At 40.8% G+C, this 16,141-nt stretch overlaps 1 protein-coding gene across 2 annotated transcripts in view; it reads left to right on the plus strand.

Annotated features, from left to right (window-relative positions):
• The first annotated feature begins 719 nt into the window (after window positions 1–719).
• CCDC93 (CCC complex scaffolding subunit CCDC93) overlaps window positions 720–16,141 on the plus strand; it is a 53,247-nt gene continuing 37,825 nt past the window's right edge. For both annotated transcript variants that reach the window (XR_015699115.1, XM_087733803.1), the window contains exons 1-6: window positions 720–965; window positions 2,048–2,161; window positions 3,905–3,999; window positions 6,561–6,672; window positions 10,812–10,910; window positions 12,416–12,472. Coding sequence is in view for 1 of the 2 variants with exons in the window: in XM_087733803.1 (XP_087589929.1) it covers window positions 924–965; window positions 2,048–2,161; window positions 3,905–3,999; window positions 6,561–6,672; window positions 10,812–10,910; window positions 12,416–12,472 (519 nt within the window). In the remaining variant the exon portion in view is untranslated. The remainder of the gene's footprint in view (window positions 966–2,047; window positions 2,162–3,904; window positions 4,000–6,560; window positions 6,673–10,811; window positions 10,911–12,415; window positions 12,473–16,141) is intronic.

A 16,141-nucleotide genomic window follows, 5' to 3' on the forward strand; every position in this document is an offset into this window, starting at 1 on the left:
TTTTATTCACGAGTCCAAAGTGTGGCGAAGCCGGAGCAGGGTGTCAGCGACCGACCGGTGCCCGGGCGCAGCGCTCCGGCCCCCGGCCCTGCCAACGCACAGCCATGGCGCCGCTGGGCCTGCCCGGTGCTGGCAGACGCGGGACGGGAGGCCGGGCTCCAGCACACCCAGCCGACAAAGAGCCGCCCGCCTTCCCAGCAGGGCTTCGCTCAGACACGGGCCCACACTGCCATGAGGCAGAGGCAGCACCCGATTACGAGGGTGCAAAGGTTCCTGAGCGTGGGACCTGTGCGCGGGCCAAGAAAAAATACAGTCAAATCCCCCTCAGCTGTCAGGTCATCAAATGAAACCCAGCTGCTAATGAGGGGTGTCAGCGGCCTGTGGGGCGTGAGAGGCCGTGAGGCATCTCTCAGGTCACAGAGCGCTCGGTAACTTGTCCTCCATGCTGGCGAGAGGCCTCAGGTCCCCTTGCAAAAGTAAAAACGAAGGAAAAAGGAGAAGGGCGAGCGCCAGTAACACAGAGGGGAAGCGCCCGGGACCAGCGGGTGCCGGCAGGGAGGGCCGGGCTGCGAGGGGCCGGCTGCGCGGCGCGGCCCTGGGCACGGCGGGGCAGGGGGGCGGCCGCCCGCGGGCACTGGCGGGCGGGGCGGGACGGCGCTCGGCGGTTGCGCTCCATGCAGTCAGTCACATGAGCCGCCGGGGAGCCGCGCGGCCCCCGCCCTCCTTCCCCCGCACCCCTTTGGCCGTGAATGGCACGGCCCGGATGCGCTTGTACGCAAGGAGGGTGCGGGCGAACCATTGAGCGGGAGCGGGGGAACCCGGTAGCCGCCGGCTGGGAACACCCCTTCGCCCGGGCGTTGCGGCGGGGGGAGCGGACGTGACAGGCTGAGCGGCCGGGCGCAGGCTGCCGGAGGCGGAGGGCGATGGTCGTCCCCAGGGGACAGGAGTACCAGGCCCCCCAGGAGGTACCGTAGCGGCGTCTCTCCCAGGCCCCCCCGCCACACCCCACCCCGGGCAGAGCGGCGTTGGCGGGGCGCGGCCGCCCGCTGTTCCCCCGGCCCCGCTGCACTGGCTTCCCCGGGCTCCCTGCCCGCTCCTTCCCCTCCTCGCCTCCCCGCCCGCGGCCCCGTGAGGTGGGGTCCCTCGGGGCGTGGGGAGCCGGGCCCCTCTCCGCCCCGCTCCCGGGGGGGAGGCCCTGAGGGGCTGCGGGCAGCGCCTGTGGAGGTCACCTTCGGTGCACCGTTGCCTTTCCCTGTCCCCTCTGCTTGCCAGGCTTTTCAGGTTTCCGTGGGCTCCGTGGGAGGGAGAGGACGGGAGAGGAGGAGGCTGTGGAAAGGGTTTTGGGGAAGAGGGAGGTGAGGAGGGTCCGTAGGTGGGTCCCTGAGGGGGAGACCTGAAGCCCTGTGAGCCATCTCTCCGGCCCGGGTCTGAGATGTTTGGGTGCTCTGTGCCTCTAGTAAACCATGTATATTCTTGGAGCTGTGGGGTTTTACCCTGTCACCTGGGGACAAAAGCACTTTTAAAAGGGTGCTGTGCTGGTGAGGCTTTGGAGCACTGAAACTCTCCAGGCTGCCTGTCAGAGTTTAGGTTTTGTTACTGCCGTACTTGGAGTTTGCTTAAAATTGCATTACCCAAGAAGTGGAATTCCACACGAGTTTCTTCTCCTGATTTTGTAAAAAGATTATAGAAGCGTTAATGTGAGGTGCATGATTTTGTGAACACTGAAATTGAAAGAAATGTGCAAAATGAAGAATAAATTAACTGGCTTATGGCAATAGGAGCAATCTGTCTAGCTGGAGGCAAGTGGTGGACCAGGAGTTTGACCAGCAAAACCAGATTAAAATATTGAACTGAGTGAAAAAGATGTGATATTAAATCCATGTAGAAATGCATTACCTATTTCTTTAATGTCTCTCAACGTAACAACCAATATGCTAATGGCAGTCAAGGTTTTCCCTGATATGTATCTATGTTAAGATAAAGTTTAGAAATTGTTTGAAGAATGAAAGAGAAACACTGAATTAATGTTGTGTTCTTCATTTGCCAGGTTGAAACAAGAGAAGATGAGGAACAAAACATCAAGTTGACTGAAATTTTGGAACTGTTGGTGGCTGCTGGGTATTTTCGAGCAAGAATCAAAGGATTATCACCCTTTGACAAGGTGAGACCAATGCAGGATTTTCAAAAACCTTTTTTAAGTATATGAGGGTTGTGTATTTTTTGCAACTTAGTTTAGCAGTGCTAGGTGATTAAAAAAAAATACTTGGAAGACATGAGGCTTTCCTATGTAAATAGTTCTGCAAATGACCCAGTTTCAGGCAGATAGGACCTCCTCAGTCCTAAAAATGTTTTTGTGCAGCAAGGCCTGTTTTAAAGGAGACAGTTGGATGCAAGCTAATTGCTGGTATGCTTTTCTGTGGGTGTTATGGCCTAAGTTAGAGTCATATATGGGGAAATTTGCCCCTCTCTCAACTGCAGTTAGAAGAGCTAGAAAGACTTGATACTTGGAGATAGCATGGTAATTTTAAAAAGAATTATTCATTCAGGAGAAATGAGGAAATATTTGTCTTGAGAGGCTCTGTGTAAGAATGGAACTGTTAGTAGCCTAGTGAGATTATTTTGGGGCTGTTTTTACGTCTCTTTAGAATGTCACATATGTTAATCTTTCATTGTCCTAGACAGGAAGTATGTGATACTGACAGTGAGCAAAGTTCAGGTTGAAAAGAAACTTCTGAATGGTTTTAGTGCTGACTGTGTGAGAAATTCCTGAACCAAGGTTTGAAAACACAGAACTACGGCAGCCTTGAAATGGACTCTTCTGTTTTCTGCTGCTTCTTTGATCATAGCACAGCCCTACTTTGCAATATAATTTTAGTTTCTCCAAACTGCTTGGCATTACTGACCTTAGCTGTTCAGCAGGCTGCGCGCACAGACACAAAGTAGTTTCAAGGAGACTGCCTAAGGATGTAATATTGTTGCGTTGATGTGTAGAAATGGATGCATCAGGTTTATACTTGCCTAAATACAATTGCAAAGTTACCATTTCATGACAATGCCCAACCTTTACAAAAATGAGCATTGCTATAGCAAATGATCTAGCTGCTAGTATAAAAGAGATACTGATTAACTGTTTCAGACGGGAATGTGAGAGGGGTAATGTGTTAGAAAACCTTGTACAAAACACCCTAATTTGCTGTGTGATGTTGGTAAGTTATTCCACATTTTAATCCTTTTTTCCTGTTCTTTGACTTTGCATACTTTTAGGTTATCATGCATATGTTTTTTCAAGGTTGTCTTTAAATATTTATGTAATTTATGTAAAGTTCATGAAATAGCTCAAGAGTTTAAATATGCCTAAGTATCTATAGGAATAGGGCCGGAAATAGAGATTTCTACAGAACTGGGGATTTCCATTACTATGTTGATACAGTGCCTAGCAGTTGGTCTTGCATATGTCAGCAAGCAAAGAATAATAGTAGCAAAGGTCTATGTATAATGGTAAATATATGAACGAATGGTAAATATATGAATGAATTACGATCCTTGATAAAATTTTGATACGGTCACTTCTTGTAGATCATGACATTTAACATACTGTCATGTTTTATCTATTGTTTTTATTTTTTTAATCTGAGAGCTGTTTCAAAACTAATATATTAAGCTAAGAGAGCAATTTAGCATGTCACTAACTGCTCTGGGTTTTTTTCTGTCTTGTATATGTGTATTGTATGTAAAATTTGATATATGCATTCTATCTATATGCATTTCAGTCTTTATATAAGAATACTGAGGATGGAGAAAATACTAAGCTGTAGTTCCTAAAATAAATAAAGCTTTTAAGATGCATTTGGTTTTACCTCTTCAAATTAAAATGGAACTAACCATGCTGTTGCTCCTTTACTAGGTGGTAGGCGGCATGACGTGGTGTATCACTACTTGCAGCTTTGATATCGATGTTGATTTATTGTTTCAGGAAAACTCTACTATTGGTCAAAAAATGTAAGTTAATTAAATGGCAAGTGTGGTATTTTTTTTCTTCTTAGAAAAGAAGAAGTGGGCGGGGGGGAAGTTACCTGACATTTGCTTGTTTATAAGAAGGATTTTTAGTCCAAGGTTCCCACTTTTCAAGACCACCCATTTGCAAAACAGTGCACTGGTTTCTGGGCTTCTCAGACCGTAGTTCCACAAACTCTAAAACCCAGAAAGAAGCTTATTCCAAAAAAGGCAGTGCTAGTCCCCTCTGGGCTGCCATGTTCTTATATCCCAGCTAAGCAGTGAAAGCATTTATGTGACTCCACATCGAACTGGATTGGGAACTGATGCAGATTAAAACCTACCAAAAAAAAAAAAGAAAATAGTTTTAACATGAATCAGTTCCTGGATCCAGTTCTCTATGCAGCTGCACAGATGCTTGTGCTGGCACAAAGGGATGATGTAGAGGCCAAAACAAAGGGCAGAGGGAGACCACGCTGCTGGAAACTGGAGTGCAACATTAGAAGACCTTCCTTGAGTTCTCTATGTCTGCAGTTTTGCTGTGTAAATAACCTCTGATTCTCCTTTGTGGTTCTGGGTTGGAATTGTAGGCATCAGCAAACAGAATTTAAAGCATGACACTGTTGCTGAAACAGTTACCTGCTTCATACTGAGGAGGACGAGTTCCTTCCTGGTAGTGACCCAATGAGACCATTTTGGTTTGATTCATTTCTTATGCATGGAATTTGCTCATAAGCCAGCTAATTCCTGTATTAGGGAGATTGTAAAAATTGTTTATGCTGAGAAAGGGAATACATTCTAAACTGCATTATTTCTTTATGCATTTCTGTGATAAAAGAGCCATAATTAAAATTTGCAGGAAGTAAGAATAGCCTGTCAAGTGACAGTTGCATGAAGAGACTTTTGTTTGCTCAGTGTAATTGAAAAGAATATTATTTCTGTGCTGTTTTCTTGAAAGTCATTTAGCATTGGCAAGACTGCAACACATTTAAAAATAAAGATTTGTGGTTATTGCCATTAAACTTGGAGACACTCAAATCATCCTAGATAACTAACTACATAAAGCTTTGTTAAGTGCACAGAATTAAGTACAGACTAAGAATGAAGACGGTGGTGATAGTTTTTATAATTGCCATCTTTGTTATCCTTAAGAACAGCAGGATAGGAAATAGTTAAGTTGTTCTGAAAATATTCTGTTATCTTTCCAGCTGACTGGATGCAAAACTGGCAAAACAAAAACCAGGCTCCTCTCCCAAAACAGCAACAATGATTTATTTGTAAATCTAAAGTGTTCAGAGTCACACAAGCATAGGCTGTTTTGATGGCCATGTAATGTTTACATTGGTGGTGGCTCAGTGCTTCTGTGATGTTCTCAAGATGAGGAAAAGTCAAGTTGTGTTTTCTCGGTAGTATTCTGAAGGCATTTGATGGTGTCCTGTTATTTAACTGCTGGGTTGAAATGAACATGGAAACATACATTAGGAGAGGATCTTGCATCTACTGGATAAATGTGTGTGTGGGGGTTAATTGCATTTGCTTTGATGGTGCTGAGGGGTGCTGCTATTTTTGTGTTGTAGAATATTAGTATGGTGCCATAGTGAAAATTGCCTTATAAGAATGATGTCAAAGTTTTCACTTCTCTTAAGAAGTATAACTTTTCAGGCTCTGTTCCCAGGCTTTGGTCTCTGTCTCATATTTCTTTGCTTCCTCTTTTATTCTTCCAGAATATCAGTTGTCCATTTGGGCAGTACTGAATATCACTGAGGTCAGTACTGGATCAGTTAATTTTTTTCCTTCAGGGAAAAATAGTTTTCCCAATACAGTGTTCATCCTCAGTGCAGACACCTGCCTTAAAAATGTGCTTGACAGCATTGGCAACAAAAAAAATACCTTGCCCTGAAATAAGGGATTCAGTGGAAGCAGGATGAATCCCTTTTGTTAGGGTAATCCTTGGATTTTACCAACTCTTACCTGAGCTGTAGAATGAGATGGTTGCTAGCAAATCCAGTTTTATTCACTTCAAAACCATGTGAAGTATATTGCGTATTTAGCTTTTAGGTGTAATATATCTATTTAAACTCAAGAAGTTTCAGTAGTAATGTCAAGATATATTTTGGGAGTTCTGCTAAACAAATTTTTAAGTCCTTACATTTGATTCTGGACTTCGAGTGCATACCTTTTACTTAGTATAACTGTTTTAAAAGCTAGTGTTTCTTCATGTGTGCATGTATTATAATATGCAGAGGTGTTTGTAGATATATCTTACATGGGCATTTCATCTGACCAGACATGCAGATCTTAAAATTTTCTGTGTGATACTATAAATGAAATCACAAGCTAGGAGCCTGCAGGAGGGGTTTAATCACCTTTTCACAGACTAATAATATATATAGTACAATGTAAAAGCTATTTTGTAAATAAAAGTTTGATTGCTTTTCACAGCTGTATACAGTGGAAGCCACTAGAAGGAACCTTCTAACTACTAACTGTGTTTGCAAACATAATTTGTAATTTACAAAAGAAAACTGTAGCATATATACATATGTGTTTTTGTTGTTTTATAATAGTGCCTTAACTGAAAAAATTGTGTCAGTATTACCAAAAATGAAGTGTCCTCATCGTTTGGAACCACATCAGATCCAGGGACTGGATTTCATTCATATATTTCCTGTTGTACAGGTAATAATTTTGTGATGTATCGATACTTTGCTGAAAAAGGCTGTAAAACTTGCATAAAAAATTTAACAAAGATCTGTATTATTATTTGGCTCTTTAACTTTGGAATGAATAATCACAGAGAAGTAGTTTAAATAAATGTTTTTAAAGAATTGAGTGACATTATGGATGGTAGAATTCTTAAGCATTGTTTGATCCACATTTAAGAAAAACACAAAACAAACTCTTTCAATTCTTTGAAATGGAGTCAGATTCTGCCTTTTGTGGAACATCTGCTTAAAGAAACTAAAGTTTAAGCTTGTTTCGGAATCTGATAATCTACTTTGCCAGACTAGGAAATAAAACAAATATCTTCCAGTCTATGTTTAAGCTTATGGAGTAAGTTATGCAGATAGTCACTCAGTCAGAAGGATATGGATAAGGCGAAAGCCGGTTGGAGTTGTTTCTTTAAGCATAATTCATCCTTCATTCGTATCGCTTAAAAACTGTGTGGGTGGAAAAATAAATTGCTCTGACATGTGACCCTATTGCTCCGGATTTGTTGAGCAGCATGAACTGACCGTGTGCATACTCATAGTTCTCCATTTTATTAAGGTTTAAGCTAATATGTGATGTGTTCCAGTTATGTGTGGTATCTTGAGAATCCTTGGTATGTCGTTACCATTTTTTGATTTTACTTTCATCTGCACACAGAAATGTATCTTTGATAAATAGGGAAAATGAAGACTGTTAGCAAGCTGCTTTTTCATTAAATATCTCCGTACTGCCTGCCTGTGAAAGAATTTAGCAAGTAAGAATTTAATCTAAATTACAGTTTGTAAGAAGTGGGGAAAACTTCCGTTGTTTCTTTCTTGTTATCTTCTAGTAGGGGGCTCCCCAGAAAAAACACACTTAACTTTTTGTGGGGAGTGCAGTTATGTAGTGTCTGCTACTGTTACACAGCTTTCAAACTGTGCTTATGCTGCCTAAGGTGGAAAGTTTGTATCTTGTTAATGTGAGCTTTTACTTCTAAACTTGCATTTTCCTACCAAAAAAAAAAAAAAATCCCAACCCAGGTTAATTTCCTGCCCTGGTCACTTGATGATAATGATGTTGATAATGAATGGTTACACTTATCAGATACAAGACTTCTCTCACAGGAAAAAGAATTCCTCTCCTAAAGTGCGAACGTAAACTATTACTCCTGCTGTAAAAACTATAGCACTAGGTGTTCTTTTCTCTGACCTGCTTTACCCAAAGTCCTGATTTGGGATATTACCTCTGGAAAGGAGAAACATTAATTCTAAGCAGGGAGGAAATTGGCTTCTAGATTTCTCTGAGTGCAGTGATTCTCAGTATTAGGAGCTGGCCAGTAGGTGGTATATCTAATCCATACTTGGTGAAAAAGTCTTTCTTGATGAACTTAGTTTTTTGTATGTAGAGGATGTTTTTTTAGAAATTGTGGCTTTCTATCAGGTCCCTGTGAAGTTCTGCCTGCTCCAGATACTGTTGGTTCCTCATTTCATCCCAACCAAGACAGGCCTTCGAGAAAACTTTTGTTGGTGTCACCAGTATACTGTGTTCTGAAAAAGACCATGCAAGAGCTGTAATAGGCTGACCATACCATGGCATGTAGGAATTACGTATTTGATAATGACACTTTACTCAATGTCCTGTTACATTCAAGATTTCATTTGCTATCTGTAAATCTCAAATCAGTCCCCAAATAATACAGAAGCTCTTTCCTCCACCTGGCATTGTGTCCCAATAGCTCTTGCATTGTGCAGGCTACTCTGGTGAACTTGATGGGAGGAATTTAGATGAATCCTTCCCTACAGAAAGAAATTAGATTGAGTTGGCTCACTGCCATAGCCTGCAGCAGAACTTAAAAAAAACAAACAAAACCAAAAAACTAAAAAAAATTCCAGTGGGCAGAAATGGTGCTGTTCTTCCTAGTAAATTCTGCTTATGTTCACAGAGAAAAGTAGGTACACAATCTTGTGTTGCGATGTGCTTTGTAATTAATAGTCTGCATTTTCATCTCTCTTGTTGTCATCATCTTCCCCTCACTTTCCAGGGGTTCATGGTTACAGCACAGAAAACTATTGCTGGTTCAAACTTGGATCCCAAGATTGATCTGATTTCTCATGTGACCTCCTGCACAGGCTGTCAACAGCCCCCAAGATTTATCTTCTCCAACATTATTTAAAATGTAGTTCAATCTCTTGTGGCTTTTTGTGTGGTCTTGTAAATGTCAGAAGAAGTCTTTTTTTCTTATACGGGCATGTGGTGGTTCTTGAACACTGCACAGGCTTGAAGATATGTCTTTTTATGGTGGAGCTGTAGTTTTTGAAAACAAAAAGTGATCTATAGTGGGAAAATTTGATAGAAACGCATATAACCTAGCTGTAATGGCTTCTACCTGGGGTACAGCCAAGATTAACGAGATGAGGTTGTGTTCCAAGCAGTGCCTTCTGTCAGAGTATAACGGACTAATGATACAAGACAGGTTCAGTGTTGGGTCCTGGCACTGAGAGCCCGGAACATTTTCTGTTCAACTTCTAATTGCTTCAGATTCCAGAAGAGTTCCAGCCCATCTCCTCCCACTCAGACTGATAGAGAGGGGTGCTGTGAACAGTTCAAGCTTGCTTTGTAGAAGGATGACCATACCACAGACTGTATAAAAGCCACCTGGACTATCCATTTGTTTTAAAGTATGCTCCCAAGGGCTTCTTTGGAGTAGAAAGGGATGAACCTGTATGCATGCAGAGTATAATCACATTTTTGTATACATGCCGTAAATCCAACACTTCGGAGAGCCGAGGGATTTATTATTTATTCAGTGTGACCTATTCAGTAGAAGGAGAACATTGATAGCTTTTAGAGTACAGTAGAGTTTTGAGTTTTTTGAACGTAGAATAGGATGTATGTTGTGTTGGCTGGTACAGCTGAGCTCTTGGTCTGGTGAGTTGTGAGGTGTGCAGGCTATTCCATGGTATAAATGAATATAAAAAGCCAGAAAATTAACAGTCCTTTGTTTCGTGAACTACTGCTGTGTATTTTTTCTATATTATGTATTATTCTGTATTTTGATAACATAATATTATTAATGTTTAACAAGTAATAACAATGAATACTATAGATAATATAACTACTTAGTGGGGTGAAGTGTACTTTGTTAAAATGTATTTTTAGCTTAAGGAGTAGATTTCTTGTGCTAGGATGTAGGGTTTATGCCACTCAAATTTTTGGGAGGGCACTTCAGGGTTTGGTTTTTTTTTTTGGAGGGGACATTTTTTTTTTTTTCCTCCTTGAAGATGCAAGCTAAAAGAATAATATTTAAAGTGGCCCACATCCATTTCTATTCCACAGATGCTCTTCGTTTTCCTTTTTTGGAATTATTTTATTGAAGATCCAATTTTTTGGATTACAGAAATTCATATTGGCAAAATGTCAATGAATTTTGCTTATGCTTGTGAAGATTTCATATGTTTTTGTTAATAAATGAATTTGTCAGCTAAGAATTCCTAATAGTTGAAATTTGCAGTAGAATTTTTTTTCTATACTTACTAGAAGAAATTAATTAGATTGTAAAAGCAATTCAGTATATGAGAGGTTACAGTGCAAGCTAAATAAAGGGGAAATCATGCAATAAAATAACTAATTCTGCAATACACTATTTAAAAATAACATTGGGAAAAGTGTTTTTTCGGGATACCAGGCTCTGCTCCAAGGAGCTTATAAAGGAAGGCAGTCTGATCTTCTTTGGACTATCGAATCCCACTGTACTATGAACTCATAGTATGTATGGCTCATTGAGGTTTCTATGGTTCAACAGGATGAAGAATATTTAGGTTTTTCTGCGTAAAACTTTGATTATAAGAAAAGCCATGTGGTTTCTGAGCTTATGCATTAGCTGATCGCTCTACTGAGCTTTTTAGTACATAGGAGAAGAGCAAGTGTGAAGTTTATAAAATAGCTAATGCTGAATCATTTTGTTAGGAGTAGGTCCTCGAGTTGCTGTGTTTACAAATAAATGCTCCTGTTTGTGTGCTTAAAATGTGCTTTTAGCTTTTATCATGTATTAAAAATAATTATGCAGCTGGTGTTTGCTGCTGTTATTCTTCCCCTTTCCACTGATACAAACTTTTTTTTCCCCCCAGTGGCTGGTGAAACGTGCAATAGAAACAAGGGAAGAAATGGGAGACTATATCCGTTCTTACTCTATATCACAGTTTCAAAAAACGCATAGACTACCGGAGGTAAGATCAAGCCAGTTCTTGTTTCTATTATAGTATGTCAAATTCTCAGGTGCACTACCAGCTTCACAGTTCTGAAATCAGCACAATACACCACAGTAGCCTTTGCTATCATTTTATTGATCTGTCCTAGAGGACTCCATGCACAAACTCAACCGGGAAAAAAATTAAAACATTATGACAGAGTTCATAGATACTGGTTAACTTTTGCTTAAGAGTTGCCTTAGTTTTTCTGCAGTATTTGGTACTTCTCTGTCATAGAATCATAGAATGTCCTGAGTTGGAAGAGACCCACAAGGATCATGGAGTCCAACTCCTGTCCCTGCATAGGACAATCCCAAAAATCACACCAGTCTGGCTTGCCAGGTAGCTGGCTTCTGGTGTGGCTGTAGAGCTCTGTTGAGCATTTCCAGACAAACCATGGACTGGAGCTACATTGCCTGAAATGTGTTCGAGAACAGCTGGCATGCTGTGGAGAAGCTGATCTAGCTACATGAGAACTGATATGCTGTTAATGCTCTATAACTTGGGTTTTGTTTTAGAGTGCGCAAAGTCAGCTCTTGTCTCCCTGTATCCAAACCCCAAAATTTGTTCTTGAAAACTAGATTCCTAAAAAATTTCATTCAAAAACTGAACTTGGGGAAAGACAGAGAGGACAGGTTTAGGTTAAAAGGAAATACATTTGTGTCTGTAAAATACGATTGCCAGAGGAATGAGAGCTGCAGCTTTATCTAGAAGTGTAGTGGTAAGAGTAATTTTGCAATGTTTGAGGTACCTTGATAATATTCCTTCTCCTTCTGGTAACAGCCAAATGCTGCCGACTTTGAAGTTACATGCTTAGAACGGTGTTGTGATCCTCTCTTCTTCCCCTTCTGCAGTAATGATATGAAGGCTTGTTGGTGTAGAAAAAGAGCTGGAACGAGCTCGGATTTGTGCCTATAGTTCAGAGCCATCGGTTCTGTTCATGCATATCCCAAGGCAATTCCATATTTAAAACCTAGAACCCAAGTTTTATCTCTAATTCAGTAACAGCATTAAAAGTAGATGTCCCTAGTATTGGGACAGACAGACAGATTTTATTAGTTTGAGGTGGTTTGGATTTTGTTTTGTTTTTTTGATTGTTTTTAATACTTAGAAACTAAAATAACAGTAGGGGAAACCTCTGTTTTCCACATTAAGCCTCCCCCCCCCCCCCCAACTTCATTTCTTCAGTATAGTAATGATTGGAGATCCTGGTAGTGGGCTGGGGTTGCATTTGTGTCAGGTACTGTATAAGCAGAGAGCAGAAAGACTGCTGATCTGGATACAGTTTTAAAGACCTATCTACCTGTATCTGATGAGGGAAGCAAATGCTTTTCTGTGTTACAGGAAATCACTGACACTTCACCAAATAATTGGGCAGCTCAGTTAGAAACTATTTGACAACTTTGTTTGCTAAACTCATTACAATGGTTGAGATTTAATCTCCATTCCTGGTATTTTTAATCACTTCCGTTAATGTCTTGCAGGATGATGAATTTATGCAGAGAAAAGAGAAGGCTATCAAAACTGTTACTGATATCTTTGTAAGTATGTTAGATTTTTTTTTTATGATCAAGAAGCAATTGGTTTTAGTAATGAAATGGTGGTGGTTAATTCTGTTTAATGCAGCCAATCCTGGGTTTTCTCAGGAGAAGGTCCCAATTAAGTTACATGTTGAGCTTCGTTCTTAGAACAGGTCTCAAATGCCAACATATCAGATTGAAAACCTTTTAGTTGTGCACTATACGAGTAGATAAACCATATCAATTGCCTACACAGAGTGTGTGGAGTTCCACACTATCAAACAAAAGTCACAAGGTAGCTTACAGGCTATTAAACCCTCAGCAGACTAAGTGTTTGAAGTTATCAGCAGTTGGACTATTTATCTTGAAATTAATCAAAATGGCAATGATCTCCTCAATTTGAATGTCTGCATTTCAGAACTTGTCTTTTTTACTTCTCGTGATTAACAATGAAAATATACACCTTACTTTGGAAACGTTCTTCAAGTAGCAACTGTTGGTTGGGAAAGGTGGTATCACTTGTGTTCTCCCTCTTCAGGTGCAGATCTTCTAACTATTGGATAAACTGTTTGTTTATATTTTTTGAAAGCTTGTTCATGAGCACTACCAGGAGTGACATGTAAAATACATAGGCTGCCTCACTGTCTCATACCTGAATTCAGATGCCTAGCTAGCAACTGGAGTTTCTGTCCTTGCTTTCTCTCTGTTTTCCCTGTTTGCTTGTGACTGTCAGTTCACCATTTCTGACTCCAACAGTTTGCTACATTTTTTTTTCTTTTGACCATCTTGATAAATTCCCAGGCCAGCATTTTTGAAGGGATGAGAAATCTGGGTATGCTTTGAATGGGACACTGCCAAGGCTCTTCAATAGGTGGTGAAACCCCACTCTTCTGAGAAAATCAATGCTATTTCAGGTAGCTCTAGCCAGACACCCTAAACTCTTCGTCCATGGATAGAGGTGTTAAGTGCCAGTATAACGAGCTATATGATAGATTGCATAACGGACCAGACAAGTCATCTTACTCTTTTGTCATGTTTTGGAGGTAGCTTTTTTCCATATTAACAATCTGAGTGCTGCTGAGCCTAATATATTGTGGTTGAATTACAGTGTATGTTTATAGAAAAACATTGCTATGAAAGTCTCCAGGTGATGACCAATGCCCTTGTTAATCTATTTCTATTTGAATAATTACTCTTGCTTGGAAAATTTCAATTACAGTCTCTAACTGTTGTTCCCCATGGTTTGGTTTTTTTTTTTTTTTTTTAATTATTAGCAGACTTACAATGAGTCTTTTACTCCAACCAGCAATATTTGTCTTTCCAGTGAGATCTGTTTTCCGTTTTACGAGTTAGCTCCCCTTATAAATGGGAAGTATTGTTTTGTTTGTTGTTGTGGATGGAGTGAGAGTGCACTTCACTCATAAGAGAGAAGCAACAATATACTTTATTGATATAAAACAGTGAGTTAACAAAGTCCATTGGTAAATGTGACAGTGGTTTAACAAGATTCGATGGCAAGGGGCACTTGATTATTTACTGCATAGAGGACAGGGTCAGACAAAACTGTGAGGGAGACCCTCCCGTTGAGTCATGGGGTTCAGAAAGGGCCCCCTTGCTTTCTAAAGTCTAGGAGTCTAGGTGCGGCTGGATCCAGTCCTGGTCCCAGACTTGGTGAATGGTTTATGTCTAAAGGATTATATATGCGCAATCAATCCTTTGTATCACTTAGCTGAGATTTCAAAGTTTAGCATGCTATTAGTCACTTACCGAGGATCTGATGCGCCAAGGATTCTCTCAGCCTCGAGGAGTGACCTTGAGAGGCATCCCTACTCAAGGGGAGATCCTGGCGTGCAGCCTGCTGCCCTGCGGGAGAGTTTGACGGGCTCTGGGCTGTCCACTATTTAAGGAGTAAGATGATTGACATTTAAGGAGTAAGATGATATGACAATAGTCATATTTGCATATCAGCAAGAGGTCTGGGTCCCTGCTCCGGACAGCCCTTGGCTACTGTGTTGCCATCCATCCCGAAATTCCAGCACAAGCTGGATGCAGCCATCATGACCCCCACTGGTGGTTATTGCTTATGTGGGGCAGGGGGGAGCACACTGCCACATTTGTGCACCTGTGTAACCCTTTACATTGAGAGAGAAGGCAAATCCTTGTAAGAAAGCAAAATCCAAATGAGTGTTATAACAAGTAGCACTTGAAATTCCTTGAGCTTCTGCTTATTTTCAATTTTCAGAATAATTGTCCTAATTTTTCAAGTGTTTCAGGTGTGTCCATTTTCTACCTGCGTTGTCTTTAAATAGCACTAAAGATTATTCATCCAAGTGGCTGACACCAACCTTGTCACTGAAGAGGCGGAAACAAAATAATCACAGTGCTGCTATGAGACACCAGTACTTAGAATTTTTAGTGTCATTTAAAAAAAAAAAAAGAAAACAGAAAATATTTGCTTAACAGTAATGAAGGGATCCCTTTGGTTGCTGAGGAACAGAGGTGATTTCAAGGCTTAGTTTTCACGTTCTAATAATTTGTTTTTTTAATTTTATTCTGTTTCATTAATGCATTTATTTGGGAGAACTTGTCTGAAAAGGAGGAATGCAGTCTCCTTTCAGTGTGCCGTTACCTAGTAAATGTCAGGTCCATTCAAGTGCCTTGTGCAAAGTCCCATGGTGCTCGGTGGAGTTCCCTTTGCATATCTACCTGCATGTTTTCTGGAATTGCTTTTTAGAGCTCGAAGAGAATGACATGGCAAAGGTGAAGGAGGTACATGTATGCTAGATCAGGTGTTTCTTTGCTGGTTGAAGCCACTGAATTGGTTTTCACTTGCCCACTATATTAGAGCTGCTAGTTTAAAATTCATAGGTCATGGTCCTGGAATCAGATACCCGTGTGTCTACTTCTGCAGCTTAGGGAATAGTTCCATATTCAGGGTCCAAGAATGAAACAGATAATGGAAAGCAAGGAAGACAAGGTATAGTCTTAAAAGTTTGATAGTGTTTTGCATCATTCAGCTAGCCTGTCTGAATATCTCTATCTGCAGAGTTGATAACAGGGTATTCTGTCTTCTCCTCCAGATCACAGATCTTTATTTTTTAGGTGCATCTTCATGGTAGATAAAGTTTTGATATTTGTTCATCACTGCCCAGGGTATCATTAGACAAACACCTCTTCCTTAAATACATGAGCTCTGTCAGGATTATATCCTCTACAGCTGGCACCTGATCTTCTTAATGGAAGATTAGTTCATGAGATCTTTTAAGGTGTAAAGGCACAAGTGCAGTCTAGAACACACAGAGTGAATTTCCAGGGGGGAAAGTGCACAAGCTTTCCTATCTATCCATAGGAACTGGAATAAGGAGAAGGCGGCTATTAGATAAAGGCTCTTCTGCAGGTCACCTTTAAATCATTATGCATTGGAATGGGAAGAGAAATCTACTCTTGTAAAAGAGGACCAGCAAGTGTGAAAGATTAGTCTGTTGTCTGAACTCATTATTATAACTCTGGTCTAAGGACCTACCCTGCTCTTCTCAGGGGGACAATACAATGAGATTTATGGTCATGATCAGGCCTAAAGGTTAGAAAAGGGAATATTAAATATCAGTAATGGTTGTTGGAATAGGAACTACTGCTGCTGGAAGTACTGTCACCACTATCTAGTGAGCTGAGATTCTCTTGCAGTGGTTT

Source organism: Nipponia nippon, unplaced genomic scaffold (genome assembly GCF_047370975.1).
Source record: "Nipponia nippon isolate SJK-2023a ecotype South Korea unplaced genomic scaffold, ASM4737097v1 scaffold_5, whole genome shotgun sequence".
Taxonomy (NCBI): Eukaryota; Metazoa; Chordata; class Aves; order Pelecaniformes; family Threskiornithidae; genus Nipponia; species Nipponia nippon.